This window comes from Vulpes vulpes, chromosome 11 (assembly GCF_048418805.1).
Source record: "Vulpes vulpes isolate BD-2025 chromosome 11, VulVul3, whole genome shotgun sequence".
Classification (NCBI taxonomy): domain Eukaryota; kingdom Metazoa; phylum Chordata; class Mammalia; order Carnivora; family Canidae; genus Vulpes; species Vulpes vulpes.
In genome coordinates, this window is record NC_132790.1 from 29,865,217 (window position 1) to 29,891,306 (window position 26,090).

At 45.1% G+C, this 26,090-nt stretch overlaps 1 protein-coding gene across 12 annotated transcripts in view; it reads right to left on the bottom strand.

The window, feature by feature from the left end:
• TENM4 (teneurin transmembrane protein 4) overlaps window positions 1-26,090 on the bottom strand; it is a 2,793,707-nt gene that overhangs the window by 54,403 nt on the left and 2,713,214 nt on the right. For all 12 annotated transcript variants that reach the window (XM_072726015.1, XM_072726027.1, XM_072726024.1 and 9 more), the window contains 5 exons: window positions 15,123-15,242; window positions 9,760-10,021; window positions 6,710-6,977; window positions 4,006-4,149; window positions 1,093-1,342 (listed from right to left, as the gene is read on the bottom strand). In XM_072726015.1, the coding sequence (XP_072582116.1) occupies window positions 1,093-1,342; window positions 4,006-4,149; window positions 6,710-6,977; window positions 9,760-10,021; window positions 15,123-15,242 (1,044 nt within the window). The remainder of the gene's footprint in view (window positions 1-1,092; window positions 1,343-4,005; window positions 4,150-6,709; window positions 6,978-9,759; window positions 10,022-15,122; window positions 15,243-26,090) is intronic.

Genomic DNA, 26,090 nt, shown 5'->3' on the forward strand with positions numbered 1-26,090 from the left:
GCCCTCATTGGGTCTGGTGACAATTCTTTGGTGAGGTAGAGCTGTGTGATGGCCTTCTGGGTTTGGGTCCATCATTCTAGAAGCTGGAACATGGGCAGATTCTTTAAATTCCCTGGGTGTCCTTTGTTCTTGTTTGTCAAGGGCAATAGTGATAAATATTTTATGGGACTGTTATACTGGGCAAATAGTTGGGACCTGACAAAAGTAAGTTTTCTTTTCTCTGGCCATTTTGGAGGAATGCTTTCCAGCTCATGGGCCCATCCTGTTTACATGGTCCCCAGCCCAGGAGATGAGTGGATCCCATTCCCCAAAGCAGTTCTAAGGAACTTGATGCAATTTCTCATGAAAGAGAGCATGGGGCTCCCCTGTCTGTAACCACAGCTCCCCTTTAACCCTAGAACCCATCCTATGACAGTGCTTTGGTTCTAAAAAGACCTGTTTTAGGGAGGCCTAGAGAAAATGCAACCCATCATGCCCTTCCCCAAGCTCTAAGTATGGCTGTGCTCCATCACACACAGTTGGGATGGGGAGAGAGAGAAGACTGAATCGGCTGGCTCTGCAGCACATAAGGGGCAGAGAGGCAATGCCTGATTTCAGTCCCGGGGGCTTTGATCTCAGCACCGGGCAGCAGAAGAGAACTGTTCCCAACTCGGACGAGTGTTTAGTCACAGGACCAAACCTGGCAACACTGGCATGGGGGCCGTGTCCATCCTGCCGTCCTGTCCTTCTAAGGAGACTCGTGTGAGTAATTCTAATCTGTCTGGTGCCAGGAAACAGGAAGAAATCCAAGGGCTTCCAGAGCCTAATTCCTGGTTGTTAGCAGACTTATATATTCTGGGTGCCAAGGATATTCCCCTGTGCCACAAATGGTTTTTCATTGCAGTGCCCTGTAGAAAACAGCATTTGCCTCCCCAGAGCCCCCCAGCTTCTACTTTAGCCCCTGAGCTGGGAAGCGGAGAGTCCCAGATGGACTGTGACAGGTGAAGCTCTGTCCTATCCCCTCCTCTGGATGCAGTGGGTAGTGACAGCTGGGCCCATGGGATGGCCAAGGGATGGTATCAGGGAGTGTGGGGAGGGCATCGCCTTACATACCTCAACTCCAGGATGTTGGTGACATTCCCAGATGGGAAGATCCTTCGGATGTAGTTGAAGTCGCCCACGTAGAGGCTCCCATCGGAGCCACACGTGAGGGCCACAGGGGCCAGGAGCTTGTTGCCATCAGCAAGGCCATTGCAGCTGGGGCAAGAGATGCTTCTCCGGCGCCCATTGCCCATGATGCTTCCGATGACAGGTGGCTGCTGAGATACAAACTGGTTCTCCCCATTCCCTTTGTGCAAGATGCCTGGGACAAGGACAAAAGGGCAGGATCATCTCTGGAGCAGGGCACAGTCCTCTTCTGTGGCTGACCATGGAGTCCCCTTGATTTTGCAAGGAATGCATGATCTCTGCCTACCATTTCCAGACTCACCCCCCACCCCAAGGCTGCCGCACTCCCCTCATGAAACCCAGAATGTCCTGAACAGGCCATCCTGCCTTCCTAATCCAATGCTCACAATGAGTAAGATAGGTCCTATTATCCACCTCTGTATTAATGGGGATGGGGATGGGGGTGGGGGAGCAGGCTAGTGGCTTACCTAAAATCACACGGATGGTGGTGGAAGCGTTCCTGAGCCAGACCCTGAATCATTCAGGTCCACTGCTTCTCAGATCGATTGTATACACCTTGTGTACCTAGTCCCTGTCTCTATTACAGCGTGAATTTTTTATTACACTTACCCGTTTTTCTCTCTTTAGATTGATACCATTTCAAGTACGGAAACCACGTCTTTTCCCTTTCATTAGGCACCCCCAGTGCCTAATGCAGAACTTGACATGGAGTAGATCTCAGTGAATGTTTATAGAAATGCATGAGTGAAATTCAGTCTCTTTGCACCAGGGTAGAGTCAGGAGACCTGCATTTTTAGCTGGTTTTGCTCCCAATGGCCTGATCCCAGCTGTTGCATAGGACTCACCAGTGCTTTACCTGCTTTTGGGCCTATTTCCTTACCAGCAAAATGAAGGGCCTGACCTCAGAGACTTGTAGGCTTCATCCCATACCCATTAGTTCTTTTTAGGCCTTCATCCCCCTTCATCTCCCATGTTATTGCTACAATCTCCAAACTGGACTCCCTGACTCTGACCTCACCTCTTCCATACTGAAAACCTGAGTTTCGTGTTTATTGTCACAAGGATCTCCTCCCAGGCTATCATCTATTAGCTTTGCCCTCTATCAAATAGGTATCTTTCATTTTTATATAATTTAATCAACTATTTTGCTACTGTAATGTTTGTGTTCTTTTTGCTGTTAGGGAATCCTTCTCCTGAGATCATAAAGATATTTTCCTGTTTTCTTCTATTAAAGTGTTATCTTTCAAATTTAGATCTTTAATTAACCTTATTTATTTTGTATGTCGTGCCAACCTAATTTTACTTTTCTCTGCCATTGAGCCAGTTTTCTTAACACCAATTTCTAAAATAAATATCCATTCTCCACTGACACCTGAAGCTACCTCTATAATGCACCAGTTCCTACATGTACATGGTGTAGTCATCCACAGATATCTAACCTGTCCCCCGTCCTTATTCTGTAGCTTCAGTACCCTTGCTGTTTGGCCGGCCACATGATTATCTGGAGCTGCCTACACTTGGTGGGTGACCAAGTTCTGGCCGGTGGTGTGGAAGTAGCAGTGGGGTGGACAGCTCCTGGGAGGTGTCCTTGCAATGGAGAGGGCTTACCCTTAGCCCTGTTCTTCCTTCTTGCTGGCTAGGATGTGCTCTGAAGGCTGGAACTCAAGTGGTCACCCTGAACCATAACTTTGGGGATGGAGGCCTGAGTAGAACAATGAAAGGGGAGGAGTCTACACTTCTGACCCTGCAGAGTGCCAAGCCGGCCCTGGACTATCTACCTCCAGACTTTGAGGTGAGTGAGAAACACACTTTTAACTTGTTTCAAATTCTGTTATTTTGGCTTTTCAGACACTCATGGTCAGTTTCTGAATGCCTTGTTCTGTCCCATAGAATCTATTTGTCTGCTCCTATGCCAGGATCACACGGTTTTGGAGACTATGGCTTGTCTAAGATAGTTTAATATCTGGCAGTGCTTCTTTGTTTCATTTTATTTTAAAGGCTGCCCTAGCTATCTATAAATCTTTATCCTATCAGAAAGTTTGGAATTTGTTTGTTAGTTTTTCCTTAGACAATGTAGTCGTTTTGATAGGCATTCATAGCATCTTCAGGTTAGGTGGGAGACACCATTACCATGTTTAGCTGTTCCATCCCAGGACACAGTCAAGGTGAGCTATCAAAAATACAGAGCTGATTGTGTCACTTGTGTGCTTGAAACCTTTCAGAGGCTTGCCATCTGCCTCTGGATGAAGTTCAAAGTCCCAATCTTCTCAGCCTGGGCTCCAGCTGCTCCAGCCCCAGCTTTGGCTTTTGCTCTGCCTTCATTTCATCCTTTGCTCAAACCACAGTGAAACTTCTCTCCAATTACTCTTCTTTCAGCACAAAAGTGCTTTGGCACATATTGTGCCTTCTGCCTAGAATGTTCTCCCTGCTTGATATATAGGGCTAATCCTATAGATCTTTTGAGACTCTAGTTCAGAGGTTCTCTCCAAAGAGACCCCTTGCTGAACCTAGCAGCTGATGTGCCCCTGTTCCATGCCCCAGTGTCCTGTGCTTTTGTGTGTGATGGCACTGTCCATGGTACAGCATGGAGACGGCCTGGGAAGTGTTTGGGGTCTCACCAGACTGCCAACTCTTTCCTTTCTGTATCCCCAGTGTCTAGCAATCACAAACACAGAGCAGGCTCCCAAGGAGTATCTGTTGACTAATCCTTCTGACGACTGATCACATATGAGCCCATGTAATTTGAAGTGCGCATTTTTTTATCTGGCAGGTCACAAAGGATATGAGACGAAGGTCATACCCGTGGCCTGGCTCTTGGAATTCTATTAATATACTCACCACTTTGGATGTTGAGGGCATGATGTTTGTCCAGACTCCATCCTCCCAGCTTGGAAGCATCGATTTCATAGCCCTGCAGCACTGCCGTTCTTTTTTCCCAGAGGATCAGATCTGGGCAGGATTCATACTCATAACCCACAGAAACTGCAGAAAACAAAAGGTGCAAAATCCACAGGTGAGCAAAGCTTCTGCTTTGGCTTTGATCTGCATGCAAGGCTCTGGCTTGTCTTTTGTAGGAAAGGAGAAAGGATCCTGTTTCTTTCTTTCTTTGTTTTTTTTTTTTTAAGATTTTATTATTTATTCATGAGAATACACAGAGAGGAGACAGAGAGAGAGGCAGAGGCACAGGTGGAGGGAGAAGCAGTCTCCACGCAGGGAGCCCGACATGGGACGCGATCCGGGGTCTCCAGGGTCACGCCCTGGGATGAAGGCAGGCGCTAAACTGCTGAGCCACCCAGGCTGCCCCAAGGATCCTGTTTCTAAGTGGGAACCAGATGTATGTGCAGTACTAACACAGAGATGCCGAGCCTTAATGTCCTCTTTTCAAAGAGCAATTGTGCATCATTAGGAAAAGTTCAAGAAAATGTACTAAACACCTTAAAAAGGACTTAGGTGAATCGATTCCCAGGACATAATCCTTTAGTATGGAAAATACTTTAGGCATAAAACTCTTCACTGCAGCATTATTTATAATAGTGCACATTGGAAATAATATAAAAGTTCAAAAGGGGCTAGAGGTTGAGCAAATCAAAGTGTACCCACTTGAGGAATATTATGCCCACCATTGGATATTTTGGTTATGAAGATAATGGGGTAACATGGAAAATGTTTATGGAATAATGCTAAGTTGGAAAGACAGGCTATATACAGTATTATATCTGTGCTTAAAAAAGACCACACATACACACACACACACACAACTATAAATGAAAAAAGAAAATAAATTTAAATGTTAACAATTAGTGGCATTATTTATAAAAACATACATGAATTTATTTATATTTTTGCCCACTTATCAAGTTATTATGAATGATAATGGTATTAGTTTACTATAGGAAGAAAATTCAAAATTGTTTATAATGAGTACATGGAAAAGTCGCTCAGTTAGGGTACTTTGAAAGCTGGAAGTTGCTTTGAGGCCTCAAAGCTTGACAATCCCCTGGTTTCACTTCTGTTTTATAAATCCAGGCCTCCTTGGAAGGGCACCGGGAAGCAAGCTAACCATGGCAGGTGTCCCAAGGCTGGGCTTGTAAAAAGCCCTGTAACTGCCCAATGGAAAGGAATTAACAGAGACAGGAATGCCATTTCTTTCAAGTACCCTTCTGGGTAGACACTATTTGCCAAGTGGGCAATATCTTACCACATGTTCATGGCAGGAACTAACAATTGGGCAGCTCCTTAGAAAATTTCTCTAGGTGCCATAAAAGGTTGCAGGACATCAATGGCAGGAGGGGATGTCCAGAGGGACATTGAGTCCTGTTGGCAGCCTCTACGCTTCCTTTTGGTCACCTGTCATCTCAGGAAAGCAAGCCTCTGCCCTCGGAAGTCAGGGTGCAGATGCTTCCCTTCTTCCTTGGCTGGTGGACATTAAGGATACTCATGAGTTACCTTGAGTTACAGAAGGAAGAGGGAACAGTGAGAGACAGCGTCTTTGCTCCCAATGTGCCCTTGCAAGGTAGGGTGGGATGCAAAACCACATCCAGCTCTGTTCCTTCCTCATCCATCCCCTCTCCTCTCTGGGCCTCAGCTTTCTCTCACAGAATCTGGAGACAATTTCTGACTCATCGGGTGGTGGTGAGGATTGGATGGGATATTAGTGTGCAGGGGTGCACGCTGGCCAGAGCGGGTGTTCGACAGACATTGTCTTTATTGACTACCTGTCTTCCCTCCCTCCCTTCCTCTCTTTTATTTGACAACACTATTTCTCCTCTGCTTCCTCATTCCACCTTTGCTGAGTCTAGCAAGGGAATGAAATTGGAGTAAGGTTTAGGATGAGAAGGAATTCCCTGGGCTAATCCTCTCCATGCATGGGGGATTAGCCCTGCAGGGGCGAGCTCTGCTAACAGTGCAGCTCTGGACTCTTCCTGGGCACTGCTCTACATGGAAGCTGCAATGAGCATGGCCAGCCACTGAAGCCCGAGGTCTCAGTGGGGCTGGGACACAGGCAAGGCCACCACCACTTCCTGCTTCATCTTAAAAATAGACAGCAATGACCTTTGGAGAGAGAACCTTTCTGATTACAAATGAGGTAAAGAGGCCAACTAGCCTTTCGGATGAAGAAAGATTCTTAACTCTTATATCTCAATAAAACTGAAGAAACCCAGGAGCTCCAGACTCCTGGATATTTTTAATGGGTGAGCTCAGGCCAGAGAGTTGTGAGGGTGCCAGGGCAATGCCCACATAGCTCTGTCTTTGTGGGCACGAAGCCTCTTATAATCCATCACATACCACCACAAGGCTTCTCAAGAGCCCTTTTGGTTTTATAACCCCTTTTTTCTTCACGATCAACTTTTCTACATTCAGGTCTTTGAGTACATTCTTTTAGGTCATGGATGGCCACAGAAAAGTCTTGAATGCCAACTAAACCGTAGGTATTTCTGGGAAGAGGAAAGAAGAAACAAGGGAGGTGGAAAAAGAGCCCCATGCCCCCAAGTGTTACTGTCTCTCTGGGGATGGTCTCGAGTTCGGCAGCTGAGAGGCTTACCAAAGGCTTCTGAGAGCCCAAACACCTTCTGGTTGTAGACATCTGTCTTGTCCCAGATGAAATAATAGGACAAGTCCGGGGCTGCAGCAAACCATTTCCTGAAGAGGCGGCCCTCAACGGCCACCATGAGGTGCACCTTCATGAGGTTGAAGGGGATGGTCGGGTGGGTGAGGCTGATCCTCAGGACAGACTTGTAGCCAGGGGTACGGCTGCTCAGGTAGCTCAGCCTCATCTTGCAGCCAGAGATAGCGATTTCCTCCTGCAGAGCCTACAGAGACAGATTACACAGAAAGTGATGGTCATGCACTCACCAGAGGAGGGAAGATGGCAGTTCCAGGCGCCCTGGGTGACCGAGAGGCAGAGGAGGACGCGGGGGATGGGTACTAAGGGGAGAGGAGGAGCAGGAGCTAGAAAAGACAGGAGAAAGGAGAGGGGGCAGCAGAGTATGAAGAGGAGCGGGAGGAGGAGGGAACCAAGGGGCAGAAGGCCTGGTTTCCAGGGGCCAACTGTGTGTGCCTCTCTGGGCCTCAGGTTCTCCTCTATTCAGCGGGGATAACAATGCTCACCCTGTTGCATTACTGAGAGGAACACAGAAGATAGTGCGTGTAAAATATTTATCGTCACGGCGCCTCTCACTCACTAGCAACATCACCTGAGAAACTCATGTAAGCCACTGAATCTCAGTTTCCTCCCTGGACTGGTGTGAGGACCGAGTGGGGTCATGTATAGAGAGTGCCCTGCCCATAACAGGTGCTCAGTGAGCAGGACGATGGTGCTGCTGCTGCTGCTGGGAGCGGGCGACAATTGGAACAAGACATTTCTCCGCAGACTACTGCCGACAGCTGCCTCAGTAGCCAAGAGTCCTTCTCCCTCACAACTTCACTACTTCACTAGAGTGAGATCCTCTTCAGGAAAGTAAACAGAGACCTGAGAGGTTGAGAGCAGAGCCTGCCAAGGACCAATGCACACCCCCCTGCCCCCAGCTCACCCATGGAAAGAGGTCGAATTGGCACCATAGGGTTTTTGTGCCCTGTGCTGTGCTAGATGAACAGAATGGCGGAGAAGGTGCTATTTGATCTACTGGGTGCAGTGGGCTCAGTTCCAAGATGGAAACTTTAAAATCAATGCCAGGATGCTCAGGCACATGGCAAAAGCAGAGAACTTTTATCAGCTTGATGCTCTGGGCTCTGTTTCAAGAAGGGGACATTAAATCAATTGAGGCTAACATATCCATTAAAAGAAAAATGATTATTCTATTCTTGTGTTCGTTCATGAGAAACTGGACCTTCACACAGAAAGCCTTTTCCTTTCTGTCCATTTTACATCATAGATGGGTGTGAGCTCTCTCCCCCACTCCATTCTGAACACAAGAAATGTTGGGGATTGGGCCTAAAGCAAAGCAATCTTTCTAAAAAGCAGCTTGCAAGTTCAAGGCAAAGCAGACTCTCTACCCCGGTGAACCACTGGCAAGGTTCGAGTGCCATCCTGATGCTCTCATAAATATTTATCTTCAACATACCCTTCAAAATGTTTATCGCGCAGTGCTAGTGAAGGCTAGCCAATGATAGGACTGGGAAAACCCAGGAGCTTGTTTTCATGTGTTTCATGAATCTGATAATAAGCAAGGTTTGTGACCCAGCTGGGCTTGCAAACACCCAGCCCAGGGAGCAGCGTGAAGAGGATGGGACCTTTAACCTCATTTGTTCCAAAGTCCTTGCTCCTGGGAAAATGTCTAGCTGGAGCTGAACCACGGTTGAGTAACAAATTACTTCTCTCCAGCAAGCTCTGTCTCCACTGACAACCATTTCAAAAGAAAGGTCAGCCTGGTAGTTGAGACAGGAGACAAGTGCTGAATCTCTGAAAAGGAGTGAGTGAGGTTTTTCAACCTGTGGGTGCCATGAGAATTTCCAAAGGGTTGTATGTCCTTCTTGCGAGCTGGTGCCTGAAGCCACTCCACCGGACACACACACAGATGTGTCTGCTCAGCCAGGCGTGAAACATACACACAAAGTGTCTACACTCCCTGTTCCAGACACCAGCAGCCTATTTTTTTTTTTAAGATTTTATCTATTCATGACACAGAGAGACATCTATTCATGACATCTATTCCATGACAGAGAGAGAGAGAGAGAGAGAGAGAGAGAGAGGCAGAGACATAGGCAGAGGGAGAAGCAGGCTCCCCATAGGGAGCCCGAGGTGGGACTCCAGGGTCTCCAGGATCTCGCCTTCACCCTGGGCTGAAGGTGGCGCTAAACCGCTGAGCCACCCAGGCTGCCCCACCAGCAACCTATTAATATGCACATGGCCAGTGGGGAAGTGGGTGACGCTGGGGCCTCTCCCTGCCACCTCTCCTCTTCCCCTGGCCTTTGTTTCTGCCACTAGAAATTGAGCTCAGATGGCGGAAGACATTTTACTCTATACAGCTCTGTTAGGCAAAGAATCTATCTTGATTTCCATTTGATTAAAATGCATCTTTCCAAATTACTTCCTTTTAATGATAATTAAGTAAAGCACTTGTGTGTGGAGATTTGAGCCAAAGCAATCCCTAACTGGCAGGAAGGCAATGTGTGTAAAATAATCTTAATAATAATAATACTGGCTAAAATTTATTGAGCACTTACTAGGTACTATACATTGTGCCAAGCACCTCATATCCATGTTCTCATCTTTATTATGATGCTCCTCTGGCCTACTCCTCTTAGTAGATCCTCTTATCATAAACACTTTTTACAGAAATAATGATAGAGGGGGACGTTGGAAGCCGGGGGAAAGGAAAGTGGAAGGGAGCTCGATGACAGAATGGAAAGGGAGGAGGAATTCATTATGTGCTGGAGCGTGCCAGGCAGCTTCCAGAGCTTGTGTATTTTGAGTGTGTAAGAGGGGTGGCCATCATCTCCTGACACCGCAGCTGCTGTGGGATCTGGGAGCTGGATTTTGCATGGTGGGCTGTTGGGATCTCCCTAGCCCCTCCCACTGCCCCCAGCCCTGAGATCCTCCTCCCCACAAATGAAATAAAAGCATGGAGAAATACAGTTAAGAGAGCTGGGTACCTGAATTTCTGGAACGATGGGGCCTTTCTCTGCACAGGAGCTGGCAAAGGATGTCAGCGGGGATGGAGACACCACAGGGTTGGGGCGGGCAAAGTTGCTCAGGTCACAGCTGGGAATCTCATTCTCTTCATGTCGCATGATGATGGTTTCCATGACAAAGAAGCGGTCCCAAGGCAGCCAGAGGGTATGCTCCTGTGTGATGAAAGGTGCTCGCTCGAACCGGAGGATGATGGAGATGCCACCGTTTGTGACCAAGTCAAAGCTGTTCGGAAGGGGTGGGTGGGATGGAAAGGAGGGGGGGAGCAGGAAAAGCAGGAAGCAAGAGGAGGAGTAGTGGGGGTGGGGAGTGGGGGAGAGACAGGAGCAAACAATTATACCAGAGGTCTGCGTACTTATTGAGGAGACCCTAAAACCTGGACTTCACTACAGCCACAAATAGTAATAGAAATTCCATAAAACGTTTTTTTTTTTTCAAAAATGATTCATTATAGAGATTTTTACCAAAACCAACATTAATCATCACTGCTACAGAGAGCCATTTGCCAGGACAGAGGACAGCTGATGAGCCTCTGCTCTGGTGCTTCTGGTACTTAGGGCCTCGTAGAGCTGAAACCCAGTGAAAGGTCAGCAGGACAGAGTGAAACAAGTCCCGCCCTGGTAGTAGGAACCCTAAGCCTTATCCTGCCTCTGCCAGGAGATACTGTGTGATATTGAGTGTATCACTTAGCCTCTCTGATCCTCAATTTTCTCATCTCTAAAATGGAAATGTCCAAATGGATTACTGTTTTTATTCAAGTATAGTGAACACACAGTGTTATATTAGTTTTGGGTGTACAATACGGTGCTTTAATAATTCCATACATTTTTCCGGGCTCACCAAGATAAAAGTACTCTGGATCTATTTTATTTCCCTGCTTCCCCAGCCTCCCCACTGGCAACCACATTTGTTCTCTGAATTTGAGCCTGGATTTTTTTTCTTAATTTGTTTGCCTCTTTTTTTTTCTTTGTTCATTTGTTTTGTTTCTTAAATTCCAAATGGATTATTTTTTTTAAAGATTTTATTTGTTCATGACCGACACACACAGAGAGAGAGGCAGAGACACAGGCAGAAGGAGAAGCAGGCTCCAGGCAGGAAGCCTGATGTGGGACTCGATCCCAGGTCTCCAGGATCATACCTCAGGCTGAAGGCGGTGCCAAACCGCTGGGCCATCAGGGTTGCCCCAAATGGATTATTCTTAAGTCACTAAGATTCTATGACCCTATGGCAATTTTAGCTCTGATTGTGATAGTTGAGTCAATACAGGCCTTTGGAACTGCAAATCAGCTAAGCCATTTAGGGACAGGCACAATTAGACTGACAGGACATGAGATGCAGAAAAGGGAAGCCAAAGACTGTCTCAAACTCCAGGCTGAGGTGAGATCTCTGGCGGTGTCCTTGAGAGCCAGCTACTCAGCCTTTGCTCATGGCTCTCTCTTAGTCTGAAGATTTTCTTCTACAAAATCACCACCAAGGGGCCATCTGGTTCCTACTTGTATGCTTACAGTGATGAGGAGCTTGTTGCTTGTTATATTCACGGCAGGACTGTCTAATCTTTGGTTAGTTCTGTTAGGTCTTTTTTTTGGAATTGAGCCTGGGTGCCTCTCCTAACAGCTACTTAGCCACTGAGCCTGGTTCTACCTGCCTGGGTGACTGCAAACTGGTGTGTCCCTTCTGCCTTTGACAGAAGTCCTTCGGGACTTAGAAACAGTGGTCCTATCAACCTGCCACCTCCTGGCTGTGATTCTCTGGACAAAGTCCTTTTAGCTACTACTTTAGGATGCATTTTTTTCCTTTTTTTATTGTTTCATTTTTAGATTTTTTTCTTCCAAGTTTTTATTTAAATTCCAGTTAGTTAACATATAGTGTAATATTGGTTTTGGGAGTAGAATTTAGTGACTCATCACTTACATGTAACACCCAGTGCTCACCATAACAAGTGCCCTTTTTAATATCCATAGGATAAATTTTCAAGGCCTGTCTTCATCTTGCTTTTTTTTGGTTGGAAAGCTCCTGCTAGCTCCTTACTCCAACAGAATTCTAGCTCCCTCCTTTGGGTTCCCAGTGGACCACGTACACTCCTACTTATGGCCTACACACACTGCAAGAGAATCATGCCTTTAATGCTCCAGCCTGGGGACAATAATTCCTCAATCTTTCCAGAATTTAGCACAGAACTTGATTGTTATAGTTTATAGAATGAATGCATGAGTGACACTGTCAATTTCTTTTGAACTAATTCCTTTTTACTTTGGCTGTTATTATAAGTCAATCCAACATTCACCCATGCAGTTGGTTTTAGAGACTCTAACACAGTATCTTACCTTTATCCCTAATAAATACACCTTGTGGGGTTGGGCTCACTGCTCCAGCTGGCTCTTCCTTCTTCTAGGGATTTTGCACAACTGCCCTGACCTAGTGCTAAATACTGTTCTTGGAAGACAATGCCTCCAGATTTGGGTTTCTAGGCTCTAGAGCCTGACTCTTCTGTCCTCTGCTGAAGCTTTACACCCACTTTGCTCTTCAAACCACTCAGCCCTTTTTAGGCTCACACTTGGGTAGAGGAAGTGGAAGCCCCACCCTTCAATAAGCAATGAGAGAGTTTATTCTGAATCAAGAATTTAGGTTTTGGCTTTCTAGGAAAATATCCATGGTTTTGGGGAAATACCCAGAGAACAACTTTCCTGTCACAGAACCGAATAGCATCTGTACTTTGACAGAGCATTTTAACCATCAAACAGAATTTTGGCCTGACTTACAAGCTCCTTTCATGAGAGGACGAGTGTGGGGAGGAAGTGAAGACAAATGTGAAAAGATGGATTCTCGAGGCGGTGAGCAAGCTGGGGGCAGCTGGCCTTGCCAAGAGCTGGGTGTAACTGGATCTTGCCAAGAGCCAGGCCTGATAATCTGAGGGGAAACCTGGTTGTGGACATGGGTGTGAGTGAATCTGACCTCAAAGGGAAAGTCTGGTTCTCAGATGAAGCCCTAACAGCTTAGGGTCAGTCCTAGTACTGCTACTTAGTCTGTAGGTGAGTTATGTCACCTGTCTGAGCCTCAATCTCCTCATTTAAAATGAAGCTGATGATCATAATCACTTGGCAGAGTTATTAATTAGATAGATGAGATAATGGATGGGAACAGCCCAGGGCCCCACTCCCAGGACATCATACTCTGTATAACCCCATTTTTCAATTCATCGAGCTTGAACTGCTTCTCTTGTCTGCTATTCTTTTAAAATTTGCCTTCATGACTTCTATTTTTCATCTTTTTAATGATGTCTGTGGCTCTGGTGAAGACTTGATGTCTGGTATTTCAGTGTGGTGGGTCGAAGTGGGAGCTGGGAGAGGAAAGGGAACATGGAACCTGCCTGGAAATCTGCAAGGGATATAAAACAAAATGAGACTTGCTCCCGGACTCGTACATACTGTTACCTCCAGGCTACGTCTCTAGCCTTAAGGGGCGTGAGAGGTGCAAAAGAAGGCGACTCAGAGAAGCGGGAGGGAAATGGGCAAGATGCTGCCCATTCACACAGAACAAACAGGGATCTGCAGGCACCTGGAGAATAAGTAATGCCTCTCCTATATGTTATGCAGCATCTAAGTTGGAAAGAAAGGCCAAGCCCCATAAAGCACTGGGAAGAACTGCTCTGAAACCCAAGCTCCAGGTCTCAGCAACTCTGGTTCCTATGACGTGATTTAGTAGGCTGATGGACCAGATGCGGCTGACTGTCCTCCCAGGCCCCTCATGCTGTCAAGAGGTCATAGAGATCATGGGGGCAGCACACACAGGAGGAATCGAAGCCTGAAGGGGATAGAGTGGGCTTTTCCCAAGGGCCACCAAACTTAGTGACTCTCGGCTGTTTTATGGACCCACCCTAACCAAGCACAGCAGGGCGAAAGACTGATGATTTGCCATCTCATGTGAATGATGGGCTCGCTTCATGGCAAAAAAAGGAGTCCCCAAGGCTCCTTTTTGATGCCTGTTTCACAGCAGGTAATGATGTAGCCAGAATACTGGTTGCCTAGGATGCTCACATCACCATTTCCATACAGCAGACAGTCCCAAGCTGGAAGGCAGTAAAGACAGGGCACCAGGAAGGATTCTCCCCGCCATGCCGTAGTGAATGTCTGTACTGACGGGCTTCCTGGGATGGAATGTGTGCGGGGCAGGAATAGTGGGCTGGGCAGGGCAGATTATTCCTGGGACTGGCTGCCAGCCCCTTCTAGCTGGGCCCCTTCCCATTCCCAAGGAGAGGAGGGGGAAGAGGGCTCCCCATGCCAAGCTTGCCACTCTGTCTAAGAGGCACACATGTCTACAAACAGATGAGCCTCTACTTCATTATCACCTCGGCCGGGACATGTTCACATCTGATATTGGATTAAAGAGGTGCTAAAATCAATCAGGCTGGAGCGTAATTTCCAACACAGAGTGAAAATCAACCTTATGGGCCTACACTTAGCCAGATGGACTGCCACCACCTGATTTTATTAAAAATCGAGGACTTGTCACCACTGACAGCCTAAATATTCCACTTTCTTCCTTCCTTTCCCATTTTCTCCAAAATATTCCCATGGCTTATACCGTAATCATCACCTTCTCATCATTTAATAATTGGCAATTTTAATAAATGGCTAATATTTATTGCATCCTTACCATGTGCCAGACCCTGGCAATGATGGATTGAACCAGAGTGGGCAGGGAAAGTAAGATTTATTAAACACCTACTATGTGCCAGGTTCTTCCACATCCATCCTGCAATGTAATCTTTACAACCAATTTGTGAGATGCTAGTATTAGGACCATTCACCAGTGAAGAAGTTGAGACTTAGAGAGGTGAGGAGAATTGTCTAATGGCTCTAGCAAACAGAAGAGCTAGAGTAACTAAAGAAACTTTATTCCCTTCTACTGACAGTTCTCACAAGCATCCAAATAAAGGGCAGAGCTCTGTCATCACACAACGGCTTTCATGGACCTAGGTGGTTGCAGATGGAAATCACACATCAGGAATGCTAACATTTCTGGAGCTGTCTGCTCCAAGTGGTCCAAGTGATAGTATTTGTATTGTACAGATATTGTATATATATGGAGCAGGATAATATGTATAAGGTCTCCTACGCTTACTTGGAGAACTAGACGAAAAGAAACTGCTTAATTTTAACCAAAGGAACTTAGGTCAGAGTCAGATACAAGGTCTCACAGCTGGTAAGTTATAGAGCTGGGCCTCTGAACTCAGCTCCCATCCTCTTTCCATGTCATCCGTAGAGCAGCAGCCATGTGGCAAGACCAAGAGAGCAGGACCGTGACTGGGCCACAAAGGGTCTCCTACCTGCCATCTTGTCTGCTGATTGTGTATCCGAAGAGAGGGTTATTGACGAAACTGATATTCACACCAACCAGCGGGGTCCCATCTGATGTCATCACTTGACCACGAATGACACATGCATGCCTGTGGAGACAGAAGAGAGAATAATGTGATCTACTGTTCATGCTCTGGGTGCCCCCAGACGTCAGAAGACAGAAGGCAGGCTGCTCAGACATATCTCGGCACCCAGAGGCTCATCATATATTCACTCACGGGGAGTCATAACCTTCTTTTTTCATGGTGCCCCAACTGAGGACATCAGAGTGTCCTCTAAAGGCTTATTACTGGGAGATGTTTTCAGATACTGTACTCAGAGGTCATTCTCTAAGGATACTACATTATACCGTAAGAAGATACATAGATACAAGAGGGCTACACAGCAGAGTTATGCCTGAGAATCCAGAGTCATGTGACTTGGCAACTCCCAGCTCTGCCACTTTCAAGCTCTCTAGGGTTGCAAAAAACAGTATGTGACAGCTCCCTGAGCCTTGTTTTTTTTCATCCTGGTATGGAGTGAGCCCCATAAATGGCAGTGGTTACTATTGTCACATGTCTCACTAGAGGTGGGCACACAAGAAAAGTGAACAGGATAAAGAGCACTTCTTTTCATTGGGCTTTAGAAACAGGAGAAGGACAGATGCTAGTATCCCCCTGGACTGGGTTCTGGAACCTCTCACATCTCTCAATATCCCCACTCCCACTTTCCCACTATATTCCAGAAAATTTACCATCTGTTTTCCCAAAACCTGCCAGGTGCGTATTAGCTAGGCCTCTGTTTCTGGGTGGTACTATTCCCCCCCTCTCAGGTGTCACTCCTGCACCCCCATCCCAACACTCTCATCATTCGTGACTACTTCAAGATGACACCTCCTCCCTGAAGCCTGTCTTGATGGCCCTAATTGGAACTAGTCACCCTCCAAAGCCCAGCACAGACACCTTCAGACCCTACCACACAGCACACGATTCTCCTTGCCACTAGATCATGAGCTCCTTGAGGGCAGTGTCAAGGGCTACTTCTTTCTGTCTCTGCAGTGCGTGAAAGTGCCTAATGAGTGCTAAGTCAGTGTTGAAAAATACTGGTGGATTGAGCAAATAAGTGGGACAAATACAGATCATCTAGAATGATGGTTTTTTAAATATATCAGAAATGCACCTTTTTACCAGATGATATTTTATGAGGCCCCAAAGTGGAAAACAAATAAAAACAAAAAACTCTCTAGATGAAATAGATGAATGGGGTGATTCTGAAGGAAGCTCTGGAGTCGTAGCCTCGGGAGAAGCCAGAGAAAAGCCAGTTGGAAAATCACTGAGTTAGAGGGAGAGGAAGAAACTGGGGTCCACAGAACTTATGTTATTTGCCCTCAAGTCACTCAGCGGGGTAGTGGCAGAGCCAGGCTTCCAATCCAGGACTCACAACTCTGGGTTCAATTCTGTTTACCACTGGCAACGTGCTCAATGGTGTCAACATCCTAAGGCTTCGGGGCCCTGGGGAGCGGTCCTCACTGACAAGACAAATCTGAGGCAAATACACAGGCACGGGCATCCAGACAACTTTTTCCACCTGCTTCTGTTCAGAAGGCTCTTTTTTTTCCTGGCCTAGGGAAGAGCTACTGATGAGACCTGTGGGCATTCACAAAAAAGATCTCAGACTCCGCCTCGGCTTTATTAGGTACTTACATCTCTACCTTCCTAGAGTGATAAACTTTTCTCTGTTTGATGAGAAAAGCAATTAACACCAGGCTTGTAAGCAGCTGGTCGTGCTAGTCTCAGCTTGTCCTTTCTGAAGGCAAGAACAACTACCCACAATGCATCAAGCTCCCCTCCCCTGCTGCACCCCATCCCGCCCCGCCCCACCCCATCCCACCCCACCCCACCTCACCTCACCTCACGACACACAATCTGGTTAATGCTAATTCAGTCAGTGGTTTCCTTCCGAGGCCCTTGGTCTAAATGCAATTACATGACAAACAAGTTAAGCGGTGAGGCTCAGCAAAGACTCTCAGTCCTGCTCTGAAGGTCTCCCAATACATTTATGTGAAATTATCTCTCCACTAATGGAAAAGATTTATTCCATCAATTGTATTCAGCTGGTACTGAGAGATGCTTTCTTTAATGGAGGAAAATTGAATTTCTTATTGCTGGAACTTTGTCCTTCCAGAGAATTACTAACAGATCTCATCTCCTGGCGCTGGCTACTATCCAGCCTTCTCCTGACATATGTGCCTTCAAATTCTGCCTGGACAATCACCAGCCCTCTGGGGATGGTTTCCTTTTGGGGGCTGCCCTGGCTGCTGCCCCTCATGCACATGCGGGCCAGCCTTCTCTGATTTATCTCTCTTTGGGGATTTCCTGATAATTGGGAAACATTAAATCAGCACCATTTGGCTATCATGTAGCCTTCACTTGGGCCAGCCAGAGCAGATGTAATTTTAGCCAGGCTCCTGTGGATTGCTTTGGGTTCTGGAGAAGATTAAGTTGACTCCACACCACAGAGGCCTGTTGCCAAAACAGGCATTTGGCTCAGGAATTAAGTCCTGGAGAAAAACACTTCCATCCTCCTTCTGTTTGACCATGATTTTCAGTTGTCAAGAAAACCCAATTTAACATAAAGGCTTCTCTGGGACAAAGGAGATGGGAGACGTCTGCTCTGTGAAGGCCTCTGAAATGTGTCTCCTGCCATGTGTTCTTGTCTAGGGAGGTTTGAAAAAGGTGTGGGTGCTGGGCTTCCAAATGCTTTTCCATTTATTTAATGGACACCACCAGCAGTGTACTGGTAAACATTTAACAATCGGCTTTCAAAAGAAAATTACCTTTAATTTGTAACATTTGCCTATTTCTGTGGTGTAAATACTTCTACCATGGCCAGTTTCCCACTCTTAATGAGGTGTCACCGAACCCAGAGTTGGGAAGAGATGTACAGGAGGACACACCATTATATAGTATTTCCACCACAGAGACACATTAGTCCTAATAAACTCAGGCACAAAGATAATAATAAAAAACAGTAAAATAATTAGGAAGCGATGAGTTTTGATTATTTGTTATCGTTTTTAATATAATTTAATTTTAATTTCATATAATTTAATTTTTAGTAACAGTCGTGTTCAAAAGGTAGCTTGCAGAATTCCTGAACATTTAATTCTCAGCTCCTGTGGGCTGGCACAAGCCGGCTTCGGTGTGCCACCGGAACTCTGACCCCACACTAAGGGTCAATGTGGCTAAGAAACAGTTGCTGCTTTGACTTTGAAATTCTATATTGGAAGATCACTTGGTGAAAAATCAGTCACATGGAGTGCAGATCACGGTTACAAATTTAGCTCCCCAGCTGCTTCGTGCGACCCTCTTATCATCAGTCCTGTATTTGACATGTTTTGTTTTGCTTTCTCTTGGTCACTGTCTGGGCATAATGGAGTTTCGGGGTATTATTTTCTCTTTGTCCTCAGAGTCCCATCTAACCTGTCATCACTTCAGTGAGGCTGTTACCAACTCTTCTGGCACAATTAATCACCTCTCCTCTAGGCTCCTCTAGGTACTTCCAAGCACCTCTCCATGACCATGACAGCCATAGAATTATATCATTCACATTTACAGAGCTGAATTTACACACTTACATTTAAGTGCAAGCCAGAGGGGGCTGACTACATCTTCAGTGGCTAGGGAAAGCATGGGATATTACTCCCCAAGTGTCTGTTAGTTGAAAAAATGATCAAGTACTTGAAACAGAGGGAAAAGACTTGCTCAAGGTCATACAGCAAAGACCTCGACTGGCTGAACTGATGCTCCAAGCTAGGTCTTCTCACTCCCAGGTCCTCTCTTTCACTATGATGTTGCGTACCCACAGTCACAAACATTCACTTTATTTATTTATTTTTCAAACATTCACTTTAATTTAAAAAACTGGGCACCTACTTAATAAAAAGCTAGGCACTGTGTTAGGTGCTGGGTTTCTAAATGCATGAATTACAGTCCCCACTTGCTGGAGCTCACCAGAGCCAATTTGAAATGCTCGAGTGTAATGTCTCTGACACAAGTGAGTCAACACATGGGTTTGGCATATGTCAGGCAGCTGGGGTACGAAGCAAGCAATTAGGTTGAGTGAACTCTGCCAGGAAGGAGTACTCGTGCCAGGCCAAGGGGGGCAGGCTGGGGGCCATCGAACATGCTGGCATTGGTCCAATCACACACTCAGGGCCTGACGGAGGTGCTCTTGCTGACGCCAGTGAGGAAGACCTGCCTGACTGCTTCCCCGAGTATGGTGGCCTGGGGTCAAGAGAAGCTGTTGGAGAGACAAAAACACCTCGAAACAAAATCAAGCAAATGAGAAACTAACCTCAAATGTCAGGCAGGGAGAAGTGGGGTGGGGGTGGTGGAAAGCACCCTGGGCAGGGAGTCAGTTCCTACTTCTAACTCTGGTAACTAACTGTAGGACTTGGGAGAGTCACCTGACCTCTTTGGACCACCATTCTCAATTGTGCATCAAGGCTGAAATTTTTCCCATCCTGATGTCAAACAGAGCCCAATGCATGTTTAAGAATGTGTAATGGGTTTCAATATAGTGCTGCCGATCTAACTCAAGTAGCCTTACTGTACCTTGTTTCAGAATCTTCATGGAGCTCACACAATACTCACACTTATCTCTGAACTGTTCCCTCTCTATGGAACCTTCCACTTCTCCTGTTCACCTGAAACACACCTCCCCACCCCTTACCCTCAGGACTCACATGGAGCATTCACCAAGTGGTAGCCCCACTCCTGCCCCTCTGGCCCGCTTTTTTTTTTTTTTTAAGATTTTATTTATTTATTCATGAGAGATACAGAGAGAGAGAGAGAAGCAGAGACATAGGCAGAGGGAGAAGCAGGCTCCATGCAGGGAGCCTGATGTGGGACTTGATCCCGGGACTCCAGGATCACGCTCTGGGCCAAAGGCAGGCGCTAAACCACTGAGCCACCCAGGGATCCCCCTCTGGCCTGCTTCTGTAAAAAGCTCAGTGCTGTCATGCCAGGGGGGCAATCTTTTTCCCTGGCAGACCATGAGCTCCCTGAAGACAGGGGCCACACCTCCCTTACTGCTGTATATTCCTAGCATGGAGTGCGACTGATGCTCATTCCAAACGGGCGTGTGCCCTGGAATCTGAGTGCACAGCACAGAGTAAGCTCTTGATAAACTATGTACTGAATTAATAGAGAACTGATATCTTTCTTTGGCTGAAGGTGGGGGTGATGCCTGAGAACTCGGAGCCACTTGACCTTGATAGGGCTGTGGCCGAGGAACAGAGGCCTGGAGGGGCTGGCCCTTTCTAGCCGGGCACTCCACATGGCATCCTGAGGCTTGGTTCCTTCCCTCCGGGGGTACCCGCCCCAGCTCAGCTTGTAGCCCTACCAGCCCCATTGCCTGCACCTCTTTTTTGAAGACTTTAAACAGTGAACACCAGGAATTAAGTTAGGTTTGTTATTTGATGCACATTACTCGAGCAGATAAAGGTGAAGAAGGGGGAAAAGCTGCAACTTTAACTTAAAAAAAAAAATGTTATTTATTTATTTGTGAGAGACACAGAGAGAGGCAAAGACATACGAAGAGGGAGAGGCAGGCTCCCTGCAGGGAGCCTGTTGGGTTACTCGATCCTAGGACCCTGGGATCACGACCTGAGCTGAAGGCAGACCCTCAACTGCTGAGCCACCCAGGCGTCCCAAGCTTTTTAGTTAATCAACTGAAAACAGCCATTGAAACTGATATTCAGGAGAATGGCATAGTAACTTGGGATCTAGGTGGCAAAAATTTACTTTAGCTTTTCTCTGATTTGAAGTACTGGCTACTCTGCGCCACTCTTGTTTATTCAAATCACTCTTTTGCATTACACACTTTAAATAGATGTATATGCCTGACTTACACGGATCCTGAAACTGCTTTCTGCTAACTCATGCTGAGTGACTGGGGATCTTTCCAGCATCTACTAGACTTTATTCAACGTCTTCTAAGAATTTGGGCCCACATGAGAAGCCCCACTCCACAGCCTGTTAAACTACCCCCAGCAAGGGAGTTCCTTCAAACCTGACCCTGTTCCCCCCTGTAGCCTTCAAGACCTTCCTTCCATCCTGGCCACACCAGCTATTCTGCTATCTTCTCTTTTGGCTCTCCACCTCAGTGAACTGCCTCAGTTTCCTTAGCTTTTCTAGCCTGACATCTTTCACCTATACACATATTCTTGGAACCTCACTGGTTGTGACATGTTAGAAGAGACCTTCCTTCCTAAACTTTCTGACTTCTCATTGTGGAGGTGAGAAAATAAAATCTCAGCGGGGAATGGACTTACCAATTCTTGCAAGTCGTTGGAAAGCCAAGATTCAAATTAAGGACCTGTCATTTACTATCCATGAAAACTCGGGAAAGTCATTTTACCTCTCGAACTACTTACTCTGGGGCACAGATTCACATCTAAGTTATCGAGAACCTCAATTTGTTTGAGCTGCCTTAAAAATCAAAGTTAACATCACCAGAGCAGGGTTCTTAAAGCTCTTTTTGATTATACACCTTTTCTGTAAACATGTTTGAGCAGGCTCTCTGGATGTACTTATATTTTTAAATAAGCTATACACATGTGCTGCCATCATTAGCCAATACTGGAAAGAATATTAGGCATTTGGTGCAAGATTTAATGGATAGAATGCATACAGGCATACTCGGTTTTATTGTGCTTCACAGAGATACTGCATTTTTACAAACTGAAGGTTTTGTAATACCAGGTGGGAACCCGGTATCAAGCAGGTCCCCATTTTTCTAACAGCATTTGTTTACTTCGAGTCTTTGTGTCACATTTTGGTGATTCTTGCAACATTTCAAACTTTTTCATTATTATTATATTTGTTATGATGATCTGTGATCAGTGAACTTTGATATTACTATTTTAATTGTTTTGGGGCCCGACGAACCATGCCCATGTAAGACAGTGAACTTAATTGATAAATGTTGTGTGTGTTCTGACCGGTCCACTAACTATTCCCGTCTCTTTCCCTTTTCTCAGGCTTCCCTGTTCGCCGAGACACGACAATATTGAAATGAGGCCAATTAATAACCCTACAATAGCTCCTAAGCGTTCCTGCACTTTGAATCAAAAGCTAGAAATGATTAAACTCGGAGGAAGGCATGTCACGAAAGCTGAGGTGGGCTGAAAGTTAGGCCTCTTGCAACAGTGAGCCAAGCTATAAATGCAAAGGAAAAGTTCTTGAAGGAAATTAAAAGTGCTACTCCAGTGAACACATGAATGATAAGAAAGCACAACAGCCTTATTGCTGGTATAGAGAAAGCCTGAGTGGTCTGGATAGAAGATCAAACCGGACACAACATTACCTCAAATCAAATGTTGACCCTAACTCTCTTCAATTCTGTAAAGTCTGAGAGAAGGTGAGGAAGCTGTAAAAGAAAAGTGTGAAGACAGCAGAGGCTGGTTCATGAGATTTAGGGAAAGAAGCCATGTCCAGAACATGAAAATACAAAGTGAAGCAGCAAGTGCTAATGTAGAAGCTGCAGCAAGTTATCCAGAAGATCTAGCTGAGATACATCATGATGGTGACTTCACTCAGCAACAGATTTTCAGTATAGGCGAAACAGCCTTCTATGGGAAGAAGATGCCATCTAGGACTTCCATAGCTAGAGAGGAGAAGTCAATGCCATGCTTCAAATCTTCAAAGGACAGACTGACTCTCCTGTTAGGGGCTAATGCAGCTGGTGACTTGAAGCTGAAGCCAGTGCTCACTTACCATTCTGAGAATCCTAGGGCCCTTAAGAATTATGCAAAATCTACTGTGTCTGTGCTCTATGAATGGAACAACAAAGTCTGGAAGACAGCACATCTGTTTACAAGATGGTTTAATGAATATTTTAAACCCTCTATTGAGACCCACTGCTCAGAAAAACAAATTCCTTTCAAAATATTACTGCTCATTGACAGTGTGTGCACCTGGTCACCCAAGAGCTCTGATAGAGAGGGACGAGATGGATGTTGTTTTCATGCTTGCTAATACAACACCCATCCTGCAGCCCATGGATCGAGGAGTCATTTTGAGTTTCAAGTCTCATTATTTAAGAAATACGTTTCATAAAGCTAAATGGGTGCCATAGATAGCAATTCCTCTCATGGGTCTGAACAAAATAAATTGAGAAACTTCTGAAAAGGATTCATTGTTCTAGATGCCAGGAAGAACATTTGTGATTTATGTGAAGAGGCCAAAATATCAACATCAACAGGGGTTTGGAAGAAGTGGATTCCAACCCTCATGGATGATTGAGAGGGGTTCAAGACCTCAGTGGAGGCAGTAACTGCAGATGTTGTAGAAACAGCAAGATAACTAGAATTACAAGTGGAGCCTGAAGATGTGATTGAACTGCCACAATCTCATGATAAAACTTGAGCAGATGAGGAGTGGCTTCTCATGGATGAGCAAAGAAAGTAGTTTCTTGAGATGGAATCTACTCCTGGTGAAGATGCTGTGAAGATGGTTGTAATGACACAAAGGATTTAGAGTATTACTTAAACTTAGTTGATAAAGCAGTGGCAGGTTTGAAATGATTGACTCCAATTTTGAAAGAAGTTCTATTGTAGATTATAATATGCTTATCAAACAGCATCACATGTTACAGAGAAATCATTCATGAAAGGAAGAGTCAATCAATGTGGCAAACTTCATCGTTGTCTTATTTTAATAAACTGCCACAGCCACTCCATCAGTCAGCAGCCATCAACATTGAGGTATGACCTTTGACCAGCAAAAAATTATGATTCACTAAAAGCCCCGATGGTGGTCAGCACTCTTTAGCAATAAAGTATTTTTAAATTAAGGCATGTACATCGTTTTCCAGACATAATTATACTGCACACTTAAGAGTCTACAATGTAATGTAAACATAATAACTTACATGCAGGGGAAACTAAAAAATTCCCTTGATTTCCTTTAGTGTAATATTTGCTTTTATTGCAGTGGTCTGGAACCGAACTTGAGTATCTCTGAGGTATGCCTGTATTTCAGATAGATAATGTTGAATCTTTGGATTAACTTTTTAAAATTCTTGAAAAGTTTGAATCTTGATTACCTTTTTGTTGCAGCTGACAAAAATGATCATCACTGGTTTTAACCTCATAGTAGAGTTGAGGAAGAATCTGTACTAGGACCAGCTCAGCCATTTTTGTTTGTTGGTTTGTTTGCTTGGACTTGCATTGTCTTCGATCTGTAGCCACTTAACAAGAAGCTTTTTATGGCACTGAACCATTTTATATCTAAGTTTAGTTAAAACTAGATTTAACACACAGATACACACAGACACACACACACACACGCACACAGTGCAGTCATGTTGTAATACACTAGAATAAACCAGTAAAGGCCCACTGTTTCTCTAAGAGAAACTTGTTAACAACCAACATTGGGATCAAGAGAACTGATTGAAAACCTAGTGTTCCACAGGAGTGAAACATTTGTTCCATTTTTTAAAGATCAAAAGTAAATATAGATAGATGCCCTAATACTTTCTCCCTGTACCTCAGGGGCCACATTGAACACCCACCTTGGGACCATTCTACTGCACTAGATTTATAATGGTGTGTCTTGTGATTTCTTTTCATGAAATAATCTTGACTATGCTTCATATTATTATATTCAAAAGTCAACTTCTAGTTGTGCTTCATTCTTCTTGACTTATTTCAAAGCTCTTCTTATGTTTTTTCAATGACCTGAGGCCAAAACCAACAGAATTTGATCTCATTGCTTAACTTTTCATGTTCCTGACTTATTGGAGGGCAGAGAGTTGGACCAGATCTTCTCTTGAGGCACTTTGCAAATCTAAGAGCTCCCCAACTGTCCAAACTTTATCACTATTTTTGTACCGTATCGTCAGGGACTCTGTGCTATGTACGTCATTTTCTGCAGTACCTTCCTGTCTCCAGGCAAAGTCCAAACTCTTCAGCTTGGAATATAAGACCCCTCAGGATCTGGCCCCTGCTGGCTTCTGCAGGCTACATCCCATTTTTCCATTCTCATATCCCGTGTTGCTGCCATGTTAAGTCACTTCTCATATCCTTGTCTTGGCATGCATTTCCATGCCTCTCTGCCTTTGTCAATGCTAGTTTGTCTGCTTCAAATGTTTTCTCATTCCTACTAACCTCTCCTTTAGGGCTTGTCTTTCAACAAAGCTCTTTTTGATTTCCTTGGTACAAAGAAGTCACTCCCTCCTTTGATGAACACAGCACAATACACATATCCCACTAAAGTGTCATATTAGATAAAACATCTCTTCTAGATTATGAGTTCTTTGAGGGTAACAACCATGTTCTTTCTACCTTTGTAACTCCAGTGCTCAGCACAGGACTAGGTCCATAGGATGCATTCAGTAAATGTTGAGGAAAGAAATCAATGAGTAGTAAAGAAATAAATGAATGGAAGAAAATGATGAAAAAAATATAGTTATTTCAATTAGCCCAAAGTAAAAAAAATAGATAAATATGGGTTGAAGGAAGAGAAACATGGACAGAGGCCTAGTAAATGAGAATAGGGATCAATAATTAGAACTTTAATTGAGCACCTACTACGTACTATAAACAGTGCTGGGCAGTAGGAAGATATTTATTCATCCATTTTCTTATTTACTTATGGAAACTACAGGAGGACAGTGCCTGTATTGTATTCTAAGCAGTTAAATAACTAACAATAAGTGAGACATAATCCCTCTGTCTGAGTAGCTCACACTCTGGAATGAATATGATTTGGCTTTTTATAAATCTTTGTGTCTAAAAGTAAAACTAGTATGGGATAAAGAGGGAAGCTGCCTTTCAAGTCATGCCACGATGACATACAAACATTCCTACAGTTACAACCAAGCTCCAGGCTCTAGCCATGTACCCTGACTTTTCCTCTTTCTGCTGGAATTGGGTTCAGTTTAGACAT